The 17,315-nt window shown below is 35.0% G+C and overlaps 4 protein-coding genes across 6 annotated transcripts; 1 reads left to right on the forward strand and 3 right to left on the reverse strand.

Annotated features, from left to right (window-relative positions):
• Positions 1 to 292: 292 nt before the first annotated feature.
• LOC114533283 lies at positions 293 to 5,061 on the forward strand. The gene is made up of 5 exons (XM_028554787.1): positions 293 to 466; positions 1,293 to 1,333; positions 2,072 to 2,230; positions 2,842 to 3,031; positions 4,199 to 5,061. Exons 1-5 carry the CDS (start codon positions 424 to 426, stop codon positions 4,966 to 4,968), a joined length of 1,203 nt encoding a protein of 400 aa, XP_028410588.1. The 5' UTR covers positions 293 to 423; the 3' UTR covers positions 4,969 to 5,061.
• LOC114533284 lies at positions 5,057 to 6,836 on the reverse strand. The gene is made up of 2 exons (XM_028554788.1): positions 6,753 to 6,836; positions 5,057 to 6,085 (listed from the first exon to the last, which is right to left on the reverse strand). Exons 1-2 carry the CDS (start codon positions 6,753 to 6,755, stop codon positions 5,081 to 5,083), a joined length of 1,008 nt encoding a protein of 335 aa, XP_028410589.1. The 5' UTR covers positions 6,756 to 6,836; the 3' UTR covers positions 5,057 to 5,080.
• A 3,453-nt stretch (positions 6,837 to 10,289) lies between these two features.
• Positions 10,290 to 12,433, reverse strand: LOC114533274. The gene is made up of 5 exons (XM_028554776.1): positions 12,369 to 12,433; positions 12,019 to 12,189; positions 11,720 to 11,890; positions 11,339 to 11,403; positions 10,290 to 10,896 (listed from the first exon to the last, which is right to left on the reverse strand). The coding sequence occupies exons 1-5, from the start codon at positions 12,424 to 12,426 to the stop codon at positions 10,585 to 10,587; spliced, it is 777 nt and encodes a 258-aa protein (XP_028410577.1). The 5' UTR covers positions 12,427 to 12,433; the 3' UTR covers positions 10,290 to 10,584.
• Positions 12,434 to 13,888: 1,455 nt separating this feature from the next.
• On the reverse strand, positions 13,889 to 17,315 carry LOC114533289. Of its 3 annotated transcripts, none has more exons than XM_028554795.1 (8): positions 16,930 to 17,315; positions 16,767 to 16,838; positions 15,946 to 16,335; positions 15,435 to 15,539; positions 14,958 to 15,029; positions 14,623 to 14,801; positions 14,353 to 14,448; positions 13,889 to 14,119 (listed from the first exon to the last, which is right to left on the reverse strand). In XM_028554795.1, the coding sequence occupies exons 1-5, from the start codon at positions 17,189 to 17,191 to the stop codon at positions 15,001 to 15,003; spliced, it is 858 nt and encodes a 285-aa protein (XP_028410596.1). In that variant the 5' UTR covers positions 17,192 to 17,315; the 3' UTR covers positions 13,889 to 14,119; positions 14,353 to 14,448; positions 14,623 to 14,801; positions 14,958 to 15,000. The 3 variants fall into 3 exon arrangements, with proteins under 3 accessions (XP_028410596.1, XP_028410595.1, XP_028410594.1); XM_028554794.1 differs by having other exon boundaries at positions 14,353 to 14,445; positions 14,958 to 15,195; XM_028554793.1 differs by having other exon boundaries at positions 14,958 to 15,195.

Below are 17,315 nucleotides of genomic sequence, written 5' to 3' on the forward strand. Positions count from 1 at the left end.
CAAATCGAAAAATTTTATCGTCTCTTTTAGATAGGGGACAAAAAAAATTTTGGATGCAAACTCCGTTTTATCCCGGCAATAATGTTTCATTGTTCGCTGTCCCATTTCATTTATGGTGTTGTATCATCCTAAATATTCTAGTTTTGCGAAAAACATCGCTAACTTTTGTTTTCAGCATATCAAAGTCGAGTATACGCACTTTGAAACGCATCAAAATGTTTTACCGGAACCATCATATGTCAGGAAATCCAAGCATGAAGCAATCCATGCTTTAATCACAACATGAGCTCCACTTCTAAATTTATTATATCAATAAATTCTTAAACACATCCGAAATTACTAAAACAATAATTTCGCGACGCGTGGCCGAGTGCGCCCATTGGCGATACAGCCTGGTGATTAAATTAATGTAGCGCGAGCAAGATGGCGGAAAGCGAGGAATGCGCGGGAAGTTCACTGTGCGTGGGTAAGTTATCGTTTATTTGCATATTTGAATATTTTAGCATTATCATTTTAATTCCGCTATTTTAACGAGTGACAAAGCGAGATTGTGATATTAACTCAGCTTTCTGATATAAAACGTTGTTATTTTTAAGACAATAATGCATGGATTGATCATTGATGGCTATCCTCGGCGAAGTGTCAGAAAAGCCCATTTATTAACAGCTGATGATTTTATATAATTTAATATCGTTATTAGCATTCGTTTTAGTAGATAGAAGTTCAGTCTTAACGCAGAATGTCAGCACTTATATACTGTGTTCCGTGGTGCCAAGTGCAATTTTCGTGTAGTAACGCCACAGATTATATTTTTTACGTTTATACCAATACCTCTGTGAATGACTGCGATCAGAAATTTCAAATTTGTGGATGTTTAGCAAACATATGATCCTCTATTATGTATATACTGTTCCTTCCTAAGTTATCAATGACAATATAAATTATTTGACCATCAAATTTTTCTTAATTTACGGTTTCTGAATGTAATGGCAATTAATATATTAGATTAAGATTCCCTTGTTATTTGCAATTTAAGGGATAAGCAAAAGACAAATTACTGAAGAGCAATTAAGCTTAAAAATGTTACAGCTACTACCGAGCAATTAAGCTTAAAAATGTTACGGCTACTATGAACTTTTGTATATTTTGCATGCAAATGGAAAATAATTTCATAAATAACTTTATATATGATCCCTAAGACCCCAATAATCTTTTTTGAAGCAAAATGGTGAATCTACACTAATCGTTCATAACAAACTTATTTTCCACATTAAATATAAATGTTTTTTTAGATTCAATTACAGTCAACACCTGTCTTAAAAAAGGGATGAAAGTAAGTTTTTATTATGTTAATTTGCTACGACTGATGAAATCCAGCTAAGTGCCAAGCAAGTCTAGTATGCAACTGTACAGTGTGTGCAGTCTTTCTCAGATTTGCATTGGGTAAAATTGAGTATTACCCAATTTAAAATTACCCAAGTAAATTTAGTATAGCACAACATGTACCATTGCCCCCAAAACCTATGTATGCATTATCAAGTTTATTGGCTTTTAAAATACATGCAGCTACTTATTGACTCTGTCTAACACAAGAGTATTTTACAAGATATGAACAAGAGTGGGGTTTTTTTCAAAATCATGATCAGACAGACTTAGGTTTTGATGAATTTAGCTGTAACAACTAAAGTACAATTAGGCATATCATTGAGCAATGCAAATTAGTGTGTTAAGTCACCTGCAACTGCCATTGGCATTCTTACCTGAAATGAAGTAATTCTTTACCACTCATGTTTCATATACAAGGGCTGTGATTTTATCTAATGACTAACAGCAAATGTTGTGTAAAACCATTTAGTGGCACGTGATTATTGTGCTCAGTTTGCCAACATTACCTGAAAATGAACAGTGTATTTTTATCAAATAGTTCTTAGGTAACATGCAGTTCCTTATTTGTAAGTTTTTAGCTAACCCAAAAATAAAATAAATAGATGTGGTATTTAAACCCCCTCTCTTACTACACTTGCCAACTAATTAAAATAAAAGAATCATAATTGAATTTATATATACCTAGAGATGCTCTGGGTGTGGACTGGAACAAGGGATTGCAAAAAAGGTTTGCAAGAACCAAGGTTGTTCTTTGAGGTTTCCAACAAAAGAGAAGAATTTGGATGCTTTAAAAAATATGAGCAATCCGAACATTACGCAACAAAGGAAGCACATGGAAAAACGAGTATGTTTACAGTACAGCGTCCAAGCTGGGATATCTCAAAGTATGATTTGAGTGCAATTTAGAATTTTTGCACAGTCATGTCCTGGAAGTGAAGCTGTGAAGAATGATTGTAGTGAGGATATTGCGTATGACGCACATGCAAAATAAGTTGAACAGCCAGTTTTATCGGTTTCACTTCCAAGAGTTTAGGAAGTTGTCACATGACTGTGCAGATCCTCTATTTTTTAGGGGCTGTTTACATGAGCCTGGTTACCCGAGATTCAACGAAGTGTGAGATTGTTATGAGGTATTGAAATAAGTCTTTATGAAACCAAACAAGCACATGATATTATGTTATATACTCATTTCAATGCCTCAATGTCGTCTCATGCTTCGTTAAATCCCGGCTAAGTGGGACCATGTAAACAGCCCCTTAGTGTCTCGAAGGCTATAAAAGGGTACGAATCCGAAGAACGAGTGATAATTGCAATTTCTCCTGTTGTTAAAAACTAATTCCACTGTAGTTATATCTAATCAAATTTGAACAATTTACATAGCTATACAGTATATAGTGTAGAGTATTATTGTGTTACTATATAAAGCAAAATCACATTTCGCTGTTTTTCATTTAGGCTGATATTCTGAACATCCACAACAACTGTGATATTGTCATTTTAATGCATCACAAGCATGGAAGTGGCGATACGTTAACTTTCTATGGAACGGAAGGAGCTGGAGTTTCTTTCATCGGAAACAAAAGTACCATAGAGACTTCCGAAGGTGGTCGAGTAGCACTCAATTTATTTAGAAAATTCATTGAAGGTAAATACGAAATGTTATGACGGACAAGCATATGTGCAATACAATATTATTCCTATTCTATTTGCTAGCACCTCACACCAAAGATAAAGTAAATTCAAAAATTCCTTGGCTTTGGAGCAAAAACTACATTGTCAGACAGCTTGTGATGAACAATGGTCCTCTTAGGTTTTTTGTGCATTTTTAATTTTTGCACCCCTTTCGAGTTTCCTGTGAAAGTCCTTAATACCGCCCGAGAGTGCCCGGGAGCAGCTGAGAGCCTGAGAGCGCCCGGGAGTACGCAAGGGTGAATAAATCTATGTGTGATTCCTTTTGAAGATTTTTGACTTCTTTTTTTCAACAAAAACAATGTTAAACATTTCTTCTAAATTTTCTTTCAACGTGGAAGAAAATGGATAGAAGGTCATTTCTATAAAATGGGTTGAAGGTAATTTCTGCGCCAAACTTAAGAGGCGAAAATGATGCTTTAAGAGACAAATTGCTGGTTAATTTAATGTGTTTTCCACCAAAATCACTGCATGGTTGTTAGAATATATAAACTGTTCATCATGCAAGTGATTTCACTACGTATGGTAGCCTTCCCAAATTGTGACAAATTTGTATTTGCATTTGTTTATTTGGTATTAATCAGGTCTTCGCTGTAGATAGTTATATATTTGTCAACATAAAGATTTAAGTGACGTTGTTGTATCTTGGGTATTTATGTTCGGTAACCACGAAGCTAAATTAAACTGGAAGTCAATCGCCAAGAAACAAAAAAACAATGTGTGTTACTCTAGTAGGTTACAGAAGTCAGAAGGGCAGATTTTCTATAGGCGACAACTTTTCAGAAGCTCACTCTGTCTACCAATTTCCGGCTTGTTTTTAGCCAACAAACTTTATATTTACAGAATTACTTTTTTGGGGACACCCTGTATACTATGTTATATTTAAAGTACAAACCAGTGCGTGACCATGCATTCAAATTGCAACAAAAGCTTCACTTCGATAGGGGGTACTTTTAGGGCGGACAGCGCCGGACACAACGTATAGTGCGCTGTTATAATCAACCAATCAACCATTCAAAATCTCCCTTTAGTTGCTAAGAGCCTAAGTATAATTAGTATATGTGCTTTTAACAGATGTTATTATTTTTACCTAAAATTTGGGGATATTTTCTATGTATTTTAGAGTATAAAGAAAAAGAAGGCTTGCAACAACTGCCTGAAAAACAGCAACAAGAACAACCACAGCAGCAGTCAGAAGAACAGCATCCACATGAACAACTTCCACATGAACAATTTCCACATGAACAACAAGAGCAACAACAACGACGACAAGAAGAAGAACAACAACAACAACAACCACCACCACAACATGACTGCCAACCAGAGGAAGAACAAACTACTCTCATGATGTCCAAAAAGCTGCAATGGAAAAGCCAGGTTCTCTCCAAGATTCTGGGTAAAAAAGAAGCAAATAATGTTCTCTATGGTGGAATGGTAGCTTCAGAGGAAAATGTTGAGGTTATCGATTTAACCTTAAATCAAAATGAAAGGTTAATTTTGTATCTTTCTTGTAAAAGTTATTTCGATCAAGATGCCTGGTGTGCTGTTGGTTCCAATATACAACATAGATTAGATGCCACTGGAATTATTCTTCCTGTTTACAATGCAACGAAAGACCCGTATTGGCTCTTCTATTTTCCTGGAAAGTTGGATATTGTAATGACTTCAAAATCTACTACAAAAATAACTGGCTTTTGGTTGGATAGTTGTGGTGCACAAAAACATGTGTACCAATTGATGTCAAATGAGACCAAAATATTTGGGAAAAATATTGTTAAAACTGAACATGGACCATTGTACTATATTTGTGATTCAAAGCTTTCCTCTGGTTCCATTTGGAAGATACCCCCAATTTTCAACGATACCATTATCGAAGTTTTGCCTTCACAATAAATGATGTCTGCAATACACATTTTCATGAAAGACAGTGTTTGATCGTGGCAAACAGGGACAAATATAGTACAATATACGAACATAACATCTCTATTGTTATTAAGTTATTAGCTTAAAGTTTCACAAAACTTTCTTTTGCCGTACTTTTGTAGTATCTGTCACATACTTTACAAGAGAAAAAGTCAATGCATGCATGTGCGGAATTGTCCAATAATTTACATCCACAGTTCATAGAATTTGCACATGTTCTTTTGCAATAAAGCCTGAAGTCTTTAGGGAGAGGTTTGCATGAACTACCACCATTGCAAATGCATTTAAACTTAGGATAATTGAACAATGCACAAAAGCGAAAATAGGGACAAAGATATTGCAGGTAGTCAATTGCAAGCTTGCAGTCATCTATGTCTATATTATTCATGCATGTCTTATGCATATAAGAAGCAATAGTAGATTTACTTTTGTAACCATTCTTTCTTGCCACCAATCCCAATGCTATAACTTGGTAAGGGTACATTTTATGGACAAAGTATCTAACCATTTCTTTTAAAGAGTGCATTTCTTTTTTGCTATAGGATGTCTCATTTCTTTTTAGCTTTGACTTCAATTTAGGCAGAACTCCACCACCAGTACAACAATATTGCTCACTTGTGGTTTGTTTTCCCATTATGACATGTTTATCCCTTAGTGAGGTCTCACCCTTCAAATGTTGCCATGCTTTACCCAGTCTTCTTTGCATTTTATTGGAATTTTCTGTATTCACATGAGGTAGTATTGCTGGAGTGAGGGGGTTTTCTTTGATTATTTTCTTTTTAGTTACCTTGCTATCTGATTTGCATTTTTTAGCACATGGTAGTTTGTTGTAATCCTCCATTGAATATATTTTATGACACCTCTTCAGATGTGGTAACAATAACAGTGTTTTTTGACATAGTTTACAAGTCTCCTTCTTTCGGTATTTCATATGATTTGGTGTACCAGTCATTGTAGGTGGCAAAGGTAAATATCTGTGCATTTTTGCTGATAAAGTTGGGTGAATTCTTTTTAGATGTACATCTAGTCGTTTGAGATAACTCCCATATTTTTGGCAACTCTTTACTTTGCAAATTCCTCCTTTAGCCTGCAAAACACATTATAGAACAATTAAATGTAGATGAAAATTTATATCCATTTTGCATGCAATTATAGGCAAAAACTACAAATATAACACTAGATAATGGTGGTCATAAATATGAACTAAAAGGTTTGCAGAATGTATTATACGAAAGGCTATATCTAAAGCTCAATTTAAAAGATATATGAAAGCTCAATAATAAGCTAATTAAATGTTTCATTATCCATGCAATTACTCAGGGATTTCATTCAGTTTACTGAATAATGTGGGCAACAGGGCAAGACAACATTGCTCATTCCTGCTCACATCAATTGATTCAATACTGCAAGACCCTAGTCATTATTATAGATGTGTAACTAGATATTCAAATCTGTGTGTGAAGCTACTTCACACAACTTCTAATTGAAGGCAAAGAAGCCATAGTCCCCATAGATGTTGCTTCAATATAATATATAATTTATAGAACTCTCCTTTAGGGATATATCTTTTAATTCCCTGTGAATTCAATATTAAAGCAAAATTGACATTGTCCAATGAGGACAGAGCAATATTCAATATATATGCAAAGAACTGTGCATATTTAATAAATAAGATATACGGCAATACAGAAACAACGACATCTTTATCTTATAGCTGTCTTTATAACAATCAATTTATAATTTGAAAAACTCACCATCTAAAAAATAAATAAAGTTTCACAGAGAAACAAATCAGGTATTACAAAACGACGAAGTTCACTTGGATTAATTTAGGCCGGCCAAGCAGTACCAAAATTAGAACTTCCAATTTCAGTGATAAAAATATTATATTTCCTTACATTTCCTTAAACTCAATATATAATAGAGCCTTTCGATAATTACGTCACAACATTACCGTTTTAAATGGATTTAAAGTTTTAGATGGATTTAAAGTTTTACTCTCACAAGCTACGTGGAAAGATGCAAAACATCCTTCTTCAAAACATGCATGAAAAATATTTTTAATTTTGACCAATAAATGTGGAAATAAGTCGTAACATTAAAACGAGACTACCAGGCAACGACCAGCAGCCTCGTTCTTGTGTTACGGTTTATTTTCACACTTGTTTGCCAAAAAGAAGAATTGTTTTTCATGCATGTCTTGAAGAAGGATGTTTTGCATCTTTCGACATAGCTTGTGAGAGAGTAAAACTTGAAATACATCTCATTTAAGTTGGTTCTAAATTTAAAACGGTAATGTTGGATTGGTTAAACGGTAATGTTGGGATGTAATTATCGAAAGGGTCTATTGGTTTCCCCCTTTTAACGTTAAGGCGGAAAAAATAAAGGCCTGACATTCAGGTTAGTTAACTAAGGGAAAAAACATTGGTTTTAATACACCCTAGTTTTACAACAGTTAAGCACCCTGTTACCGAAAGATAACACAAAAACGCACAAAACAGTAAATTAAGAACAAAAACGTGACAAATATGCGAATTTGTCAACATTGGTGTTACTGCATCATTGTTTTACAGCAGTTAGGGCACCCTGTTGCCACAATAAGACACAAAAACGCACAAAACAAACACATTAACAACAAAAACGTGTTAAATATGTGAATTTGTCGACATTGGTGTTACTACATCATAGTTTTACAGCACTTAGGCACCCTGTTACCAGAAGATGGTACAAATACGCACAAAACAGTAAATTGGGAACAAAAACGTCACAAATATGCGAATTTGTCAACATTGGTGTTACTACACCATAGTTTTACAGCACTTAGGCACCCTGTTACCAGATGATGGTACAAATACGCACAAAACAGTAAATTAGGAACAAAAACGTGACAAATATGCGAATTTGTCAACATTGGTGTTATTACACCATAGTTTTACAGCAGTTAAGCACCCTGTTACCAGAAGATGGTACAAATACGCACAAAACAGTAAATTGGGAACAAAAACGTCACAAATATGCGAATTTGTCAACATTGGTGTTACTACACCATAGTTTTACAGCACTTAGGCACCCTGTTACCACAAGATGACACAAACGCACAAAACAGTAAATTAGAACAAAAACGTGACAAATATGCGAATTTGTCAACAGTGGTGTTACTACACCATAGTTTTACAGCAGTTAAGCACCCTGTTACCACAAGATGACACAGAAACGCACAAAACAGTAAATTGGGAACAAAAACGTCACAAATATGCGAATTTGTCAACATTGGTGTTACTACACCATAGTTTTACAGCAGTTAAGCACCCTGTTACCACAAATGGTACAAATACGCACAAAACAGTAAATTAGGAACAAAAACGTGACAAATGTGCGATTTGTCGACATTGGTGTTACTACACCTAGTTTTACAGCAGTTAAGCACCCTGTTACCACAAGATGACACAAAACGCACAAAACAGTAAATTGGGAACAAAAACGTCACAAATATGCGAATTTGTCAACATTGGTGTTACTACACCATAGTTTTACAGCTTAAGCACCCTGTTACCAAATGGTACAAATACGCACAAAACAGTAAATTAGGAACAAAAACGTGACAAATATGCGATTTGTCAACATTGGTGTTACTACACCTAGTTTTACAGCAGTTAAGCACCCTGTTACCACAAGATGACACAAAACGCACAAAACAGTAAATTGGGAACAAAAACGTGTCACAAATATGCGAATTTGTCAACATTGGTGTTTACACCATAGTTTTACAGCAGTTAGGCACCCTGTTACCAAGATGTACAAAACGCACAAAACAGTAAATTAGGAACAAAAACGTAAATATGCGAATTTGTCAACATTGGTGTTACTACACCATAGTTTTACAGCACTTAGGCACCCTGTTACCAGAAGATGGTACAAATACGCACAAAACAGTAAATTGGGAACAAAAACGTCAATATGCGAATTTGTCAACATTGGTGTTACTACACCATAGTTTTACAGTTAAGCACCCTGTTACCAGAAGATGGTACAAAACGCACAAAACAGTAAATTGAACAAAAACGTGACAAATATGCGAATTTGTCAACAGTGGTGTTACTACACCATAGTTTTACAGCAGTTAAGCACCCTGTTACCACAAGATGACACAGAAACGCACAAAACAGTAAATTAAGAACAAAAACGTGACAAATATGCGAATTTGTCGACATTAGTGTTAATACACCCAAGTTTTACAGCAGTTACACACATTTAACACACAATGGCAAAAAACGCACAAAACATCAAATTAACAACAAAAACGTGTTAAATATGCGAATTTGTCAACATTGGTGTTACTGCATCATTGTTTTACAGCAGTTAGGGCACCCTGTTGCCACAATAAGACACAAAAACGCACAAAACAAACACATTAACAACAAAAACGTGTTAAATATGTGAATTTGTCGACATTGGTGTTACTACATCATAGTTTTACAGCACTTAGGCACCCTGTTACCAGAAGATGGTACAAATACGCACAAAACAGTAAATTGGGAACAAAAACGTCACAAATATGCGAATTTGTCAACATTGGTGTTACTACACCATAGTTTTACAGCAGTTAAGCACCCTGTTACCACAAGATGGTACAAATACGCACAAAACAGTAAATTAGGAACAAAAACGTGACAAATATGCGATTTGTCGACATTAGTGTTAATACACCCAAGTTTTACAGCAGTTACACACACTTTTAACACACAATGGCAAAAAACGCACAAACAATCAAATTAACAACAAAAACGTGTTAAATATGCGAATTTGTCAACATTGGTGTTACTGCATCATTGTTTTACAGCAGTTAGGGCACCCTGTTGCCACAATAAGACACAAAAACGCACAAAACAAACACATTAACAACAAAAACGTGTTAAATATGTGAATTTGTCGACATTGGTGTTACTACATCATAGTTTTACAGCACTTAGGCACCCTGTTACCAGAAGATGGTACAAATACGCACAAAACAGTAAATTAAGAACAAAAACGTGACAAATATGCGAATTTGTCAACAGTGGTGTTACTACACCATAGTTTTACAGCAGTTAAGCACCCTGTTACCACAAAATGGTACAAATACGCACAAAACAGTAAATTAGGAACAAAAACGTGACAAATGTGCGATTTTGTCGACATTGGTGTTACTACACCCTAGTTTTACAGCAGTTAAGCACCCTGTTACCACAAGATGACACAAAAACGCACAAACAGCCAAATTAGTATACTTTCATATACCTTTAGTTAGCAATATATATAGAACTTGACATAAGTAAATCCTCATATCTGTTTATAATTTCCACGGCCAAAAAATTGTTGCCTTGACAAAGATATTATATTTTAATAAGTCAAAATATAATATACGACTTCAAAAGGGTATTGTTCCAGGACGCCCTTAACTTTACGAAACAAAGTTGATTTTGTACAGAATTCAGAAGTTGTGTTTAAATAATATAACGACTTTTTAGGATTTAAAGCGAAGAAAATAACTTTACGAATTATAACATTTTACAACAAGCACGAATAATTAGGGACGTATCGACCATCTTAGGTGTCAAACTCCCATTCGGAATAGATACTCTCATTGTCGTTATCAGTGTCACTGTCGGTTTCACTATCCATATCAAAATTTGTATCTCTTTCCAGCTCATCCTCCACATCTTCATAGGATTGCTTAGTATTGTCATTGTGCGACTCAATTATGTCCTGGAATCCAGACAATTGTAAACCGAGAACTGGCAAGAAAGATTGGATTCCAAGCCTTAATTGTTGCATGGCAAAGTTAATTCCTTCGTTAACCAAGGCAAGCTTTCCTCTGACAATGGTCCTTTTGACTGAGCTTGTAGAATAGGTTTTTGCCTAAAATAAAAAGATTTCAATATACGTTACATAAAAGCAATCGCATAGCTTACAGATGTGGCTTACAGAAATGTCGAAAAGGAAATTGCGGACCTAAATAACTTTTAAATTATCGCATCTTCGCATTAGATACACACAATTAACACCCAATAGACCTTCCAAGAGCTTACATAATGGCCAAACAATAAAAAATGTGCGTCCATGAGAAGGTATGTACGGCGTAGGTTTTTAGCTTTTTGATACACCATGCATGTAATGCAGTATAATTCCAACCATAACATTTTGCTCGTATACAAGAAACTTCGTGCTTCGTGAAGATGGTTACAATATGGTAGCTGAAATGTTCACTGCATGATTCAGGATATGGGCTATCCACAAATATGCATAAATTGTACTTCATCACCCTTTAAACCTACAAAGTAATTACCGCCGAAAAACATACCACACACACAGCACTTTCCACCGCAAGAACAGGCTGTTCACCACCACATTGGCTGCGACTTTTACCTATATGTTCGAAAATTAAAAATAATTTTAAGCCTGGTTTTCAGATGTCAAGGGCCACCGACACAATAACCATCGTCAAAGAATTACGTTATATGAAAACCAGCCTTTACACCTGCAATAAAAATTTGGATCTGTTGCATTTAGCCGAATAGACTGCAGTTCAGTCAAGGTTATATTGCTTATGTTCTTTGACGCGCAGCTCACAGAGTTTAAAAACATAATTTACATTTTTCCAATAAGGACAAAAGCTTTTTGCAATCGATCGCTGAAAACATACTCTATATTTCACAATTCTAAAAGTGACCGGGAAAATTACCTTGCAGCAGGTTTTCCAATTTTGCAAGTTCGCTATAAAGTGCCGGAAGGCATTTCTTGGTGTAATATTCAAGGTATTGGAACATTTCCTTTTTAGTAACTTCGATTTCCTCCTGAAACCGTTGAATTTCCATCAACTTATCCACCACAGATCGTCTCGTTACCAAAGGCACTATTGTATGAAAGGCACAATATATTCATATATAATGTACTACGCGTCCGGCAATTTATAATTATGTACGTACAAGTTCTATTTGCAAGCCTGGCTCAGTCTGTATACGAGAAACAGTAGCTACTCACACTCATCAACTGGCTCGTTCCGAGAATTCCATGGAAACTTTCCATTTAAAATTTCTTCTATGTTGCTTAGCGGTTCGTCTGCAATTCGATTATAATTTGAAATCAAAGAATGGATACTCTCTTTCTCTTTGCTGATCTTTCTCCTTAACTTATTTCGTTGCTTCGAAGAATCTTGAAGAAAATAATATTTGGTTAAAATGTTACCTTCCCTTTATCCCGCATGTGGAGGCTAATTTTCCGCGGTTTCGTTTTTTATGGGTGTTTTACTCGCACGGAAACGTTGGCTTTAAATGTTACTACTGAAATAAAGGAAGAGACACTGAAAATGTAGCTATTAAATGTAGAACCACCTGCAAGTTTTGCAATGTTAAATGCCAGATGAGAGATCGCGTTATGATGGAATTCCATATTGTATCTCAAAATATTCCAAAGATTTATTTTTAAAAACACCTTCACCAAAGGAATAATTGCGACAGATCTTGGGCTGAAACTGTTTAGATTTTTCCTTATAAATCTTTTCAGCAACGTCAAACAAGGCCTTCTCTTTTGGCGTTAACACATCTAATGTGAGCAAATGACATATGTATTTCATTTCCTCCGGAGTTATGGAATATCTTTTATTTCTCGATTTTTCATCCACTGACATAAATTTGAAAGAGAAAAAAGAAACACGTCGTCATTGCACGAAAAAATTACACCAAGACATCGCATTCTGAGAAGAGCATACCTAACGTTTTTAGTTTTATTATTTATAATAATAGATTCGCCACAGTATCATGTACTGCATGTAAACTGAACAAAACTACACAAAATTCTATACGTACGTTTAGCAGCGTCAAATATATCTTCTTTCCATTTCTGTAATGTTGTTGGATCACACTCAAGTTTCTCTGACATGCTTTCTAATTCTTTCTGCATGATGGCGGTTTTATCTTTAGCCTAGAACCATGCATATAAAAGTACAGAACACATTATTATTTTTCCAAGAGAAGATTATACATTTCAGTACTCCCCTTTCCGTGCATGGGAAATTTGCATTGCATCTACATATTTTTCAATCCTCCACGCTTTAAATTTCTACCCACACCTTTTTTTTTAATAAATTTGTTTCTGTCTTTTTTTTGACGAAAACTACCGAAACGGATTTGGCAAAGTATTTGTAGCTATGTTATGTGACAAGGGGGGATTTCGTTTTAAACTATTCGGCATATTTGCTTACACTTTTTAGGCTAAGCCAATCAGAATGCCTAAATTTTTAATACATCATGTAAAATGATGATTATTCTGATTGGGTTACTGAAAATGTAAACAAACTTACTGATTGGTCTAAAACGAAATTTCCCTTGTTATGGTTTCCCTTGTTATGGTATAGTTACTATTACTATTAGGTAAAAATAGAAAAATTAATAACTTTTGTATATCTTTTCGCAAGAATACTTGACAGTTTGGTTATTTTTCTTTTATTCCACTCCAGTGCATGTTCAGTCAGCAATTCCTCTCGTCCTATGTATGCATACATCAGAATTAAACGTTTAACTGGTTTGATAATTTTATTGCACATGCTTACCTTCAGGTAACATATGCTTGGTAGTGCACCCTAACCGCGAGAAATGACTGTTAATCTGTTCTACTTCCTCTCCTGTTGTTGCAGAAGCGCCATCTTGCCATCGCCCTCCCCAAATAACCTGCAAAAAAGATTACACAATGGACACTGCACTTGACTGCACACTTGCCACGTACGAAATATAATAAGCACAAGGAAATTTACCTGGCAATACCAAGCATGTGCTTTGGCATGCATTACGGAAAGAGCAGGTTTCATCTTTTGAGATGTGGTTACATCATTTTTACACAGCCAAGGCCAATACTTGCAGATGACATCATACCAGAAGAATTGTGTTGTACGACGAAGGTAATATTCCTTTTGCATATAATGTGCATAGCCATACACTTCTCCGTGCTTCATGCTAACTGCATGCTGGGCAACACTGTGACGACAGCCAGCAATTTCTAGCCCAGTTTCATCAACAATTTTCTTTTTCTTCAAAGTATTTCCAGCAGCATGCCAAATAGAATCGCCACACTTAGAATCATCTGTGACCTAGGGTAAAGTATAGCCGAATTGAAACAGCTCGATTTTAGATTATTTTTATACGTACAGTAGATCCACTTGGTATAAAAATAATCTAAATATTTGTTACAAATCATAGCATTACGGTCAGAAACTTCCCACACCAAATGTCACACATTGATATTTAATGGGACTATTGTTCTATAATTGTTTTGAGGTAAACGAAAATTCGTATTGTTTGAGAAGACAAATTGTAACAATACCTTTTCCTTTCCTTTTTTGTAAATTTTACAGAGATGATGTTGAACTTTTTCATTTGAAGCAATAAAGCATCTCCATAGTAGCAATCTCTTTTCCTGCTAAATAATTTCAATTTATCCTCTTTAAAACATACATATGATGAAATAACTTTGAAACTCTTTCTAGGTGATATACAAGACGCATTTCAGTTGTATATGAGCTGACGATTTCCCTCCAAGCTAGTGCATTCCTGCAATGCATCGTCTGTGATTCAGTGTACAAAATGTACTTACATCCCAGCAGATTTGTACCGATAAAGTTTCATGTTACCATCCATGTGAACGGAGTGTTGCTGCTGTTCACATGCAGGGCACTCCATCCAGTTAATATGCCGTAGTTTGTTCAATTCATATTGGCAATATTTCCATTCACGAAAAGAGCTACCAAATGTTTTGCTGTTAATTGTTCCCATCTATATAAAAGATAGAGAAAGATACATCAAACTAATATCTGTACAACTATTTAACTACTGAGGCAATTAGCAAACATAATCATAAAAGAACAGGATTCCATTTTTTGCATGAAGCGATACATTGAAGTTGATACTTAGAAGTTGGTTTAAACGTACCCGCCCTTTTTGTATCGAAAACATTTCTAGTGATTTCACAAAACTATTTTGAGAAATTCCAGGAACAATCTTCTGTAAATTATCCCAGAAATGAAAGAGATCTTGGTGAAATACATATGTCATGTCACGAATAGTTCCAGGCCAAAACCCCAGCTGTATTAAAACATGGGGACTTGTTGATGAATAACATTGTCACATTGTTTACATTCATATTTTGTGTGACTAATGTCGAATCTACCTGAAGATATAATAATAAATATTTAACCAATTAGCACAAAAATATAAGTTTTGAGTTCCATGATAGAGATCAACATTTGGCCTATAAAGCCTATCTGAATAGCATCATCTGGTTTGAATCTTGCAGGAGCTAGGTTCAGCCTACATAATGTATCATTTATAGCTACAGTATAAAACTATAGAATCTATTTCAGAAAGACAATGTTTTTGTGAATAAAAAAGACAACTAAAATAGCATACCTTTCAATGTTACAGCAATGCAACCCATACCCTTCTCATCATATAAAATATTGCAAGGAAATAGGCATGTGGGACAAATAACATCACCAAATGGAAGGGACCGTTCTAAAAAATACATAGACAATTCATATATTTTCAGAAACTGTTTGAAGAACCCTCTAAAAATGGCAGAACTTTCCTACCAAGGGAAAACATTATCTCACACCTAGAGTTTCACAAAGATGCTGAGATAATACAAAGATAATACTGACTGGTCAATTTTTTTTACAAATTTCATGTGACAAATATGTTTCTGTGTTTCTTTATTTGAAAAAGACCTAATAAAATTTTTTATGAGAAAATTTGCCAATGAATATTTACTCATGTAAAATGAACTTTAGGTTTGACATAAATGCTAAATAGATCATGCTAAATTTCATATTTAAAGAGCATCTTGAGAGTATCACGGTCACAATGCACCTTTTGACACAAGGTATAAGTTACATCTTTTTAGCCATGCTATAATATTTACCAACAGTAATCCATTCCAGTTTGCTGTTAATTGAGGCTGTTGGAGGAATAGGTTCATGAAAACCATTCAAAATTGCATCTCGATCATGAAATGGATGGTTCTTATGGTTCTCCTCATCACAATCCCCACAGACATATCTATGTGAAATGCAGTCTTGACATCCAATAACTGCCATGGCATCTTTACAGCTTTCGCATAACAATTCATCAAAAATGCCAATGGAAAATTTAGTTTGCAGCAAAACTTCGATTAAACTACTTCTGACTTCCTCCCAGCTTTCATAAAGGGAATTTTGTCTTTCATGCCAGGTTCGTTTCTTTTGCTGACCACCACATTTCCAGTTACATAATAATCCTTTTGCTTCTTCAAGGATATCATTCATTGTCACATCTAAACAAAATCGATGATACTGCTTTAAAAATGAGCTGCTAGGTAGAATGCCACAAAATCATTGTACACCATATTACACCATTAAGTTTAATATACATTCGATAAACCAAGTTTTGTAAAGTAGCAGGGTCTTTAAATTCCAATATATAAATGCATAAACAGTATCCATATTGGAAAGTTTGCAATATGTGTGAATGATGAGTCACAATCTTCCCTGCACACAGCCAATCTAGCAATGTGGCAGCATGTGTATAATGTCTAGTCAGTAGTCACAGAGGACACAAAGCTATACGAACGTTGTTTAGATAATAAATATTGACTTTTAGCACATCATATTTTACAATAGCGGTTCAAAATGTCAACAAAGCGGATTAAAAACTTCACAGCATTTTTAGCTGTTGTAATTGTACATATTTATATTAGATCCATACCCTCTACAGCGTTTGTCGTTACATCCATATCTGATTCACGATCCAATAAACTTACTTCTGGTGGTTCTTGTTCTACGTAAAAAGTGACAAAATAATAAATCATCCGAATGATGGGACCTATCTGGCGTAGGTTCTGTGTAAAATGTTACAAACAGAAGCATACCTTGGAAAATATTATCGCTGTGTTCCTCTAAGTTTTTTGATCTTGAACTAGAGGCGGTATCATCGCGATTATAATACTTTGGATTGTAAGTATTTTTGCAACTCCGTTGGCCAGTTTTTGGATCCGTGCTATACTCATAATGAATAGGCTTTCTTCTCTTTTTTCGCTTTTCTAAAATATCATTACCTTGCCTAATAAGACAATCCATGGAAGGGAGTTTCTTCTTGCGAGCATTGGCAGCCCTTTCAAAATTCTCCGCCATTGTGAAAGATTTGAGTTGGTTTTGACCCAGTTTCTTTCCGTTTCATAATGCTCGGCCACGCGTCGCGAAATTATTGTTTTAGTAATTTCGGATGTGTTTAAGAATTTATTGATATAATAAATTT

The sequence above is a fragment of the Dendronephthya gigantea genome, unplaced genomic scaffold, assembly GCF_004324835.1.
Source record: "Dendronephthya gigantea isolate DGI-Jeju-01 unplaced genomic scaffold, DenGig_1.0 000088F, whole genome shotgun sequence".
NCBI classification, from domain to species: domain Eukaryota; kingdom Metazoa; phylum Cnidaria; class Anthozoa; order Malacalcyonacea; family Nephtheidae; genus Dendronephthya; species Dendronephthya gigantea.

Bases quoted from the DNA above. Each gene is read 5' to 3' on its own strand.
- LOC114533283 (XM_028554787.1), top strand. From the start codon at position 424: ATGGCGGAAAGCGAGGAATGCGCGGGAAGTTCACTGTGCGTGG. The intron at 467-1,292 runs GTAAGTTATCGT...ATGTTTTTTTAG, and splicing joins GGGAAGTTCACTGTGCGTGG to ATTCAATTACAGTCAACACC. The intron at 1,334-2,071 runs GTAAGTTTTTAT...ATATATACCTAG, and splicing joins GTCTTAAAAAAGGGATGAAA to AGATGCTCTGGGTGTGGACT.
- LOC114533274 (XM_028554776.1), bottom strand. From the start codon at position 12,426: ATGGAATTCCATCATAACGCGATCTCTCATCTGGCATTTAACATTGCA. The intron at 11,891-12,018 runs GTGAGTAGCTAC...TTCATACAATAG, and splicing joins GAACGAGCCAGTTGATGAGT to TGCCTTTGGTAACGAGACGA. The intron at 10,897-11,338 runs GTATGTTTTTCG...TTTTTATTTTAG, and splicing joins TGGAAAGTGCTGTGTGTGTG to GCAAAAACCTATTCTACAAG.
- LOC114533289 (XM_028554794.1), bottom strand. From the start codon at position 17,191: ATGGCGGAGAATTTTGAAAGGGCTGCCAATGCTCGCAAGAAGAAACTC. The intron at 16,839-16,929 runs GTATGCTTCTGT...CTTTTTACGTAG, and splicing joins CAGCGATAATATTTTCCAAG to AACAAGAACCACCAGAAGTA. The intron at 15,196-15,434 runs GTATGCTATTTT...TTATATCTTCAG, and splicing joins CATTGCTGTAACATTGAAAG to GTAGATTCGACATTAGTCAC.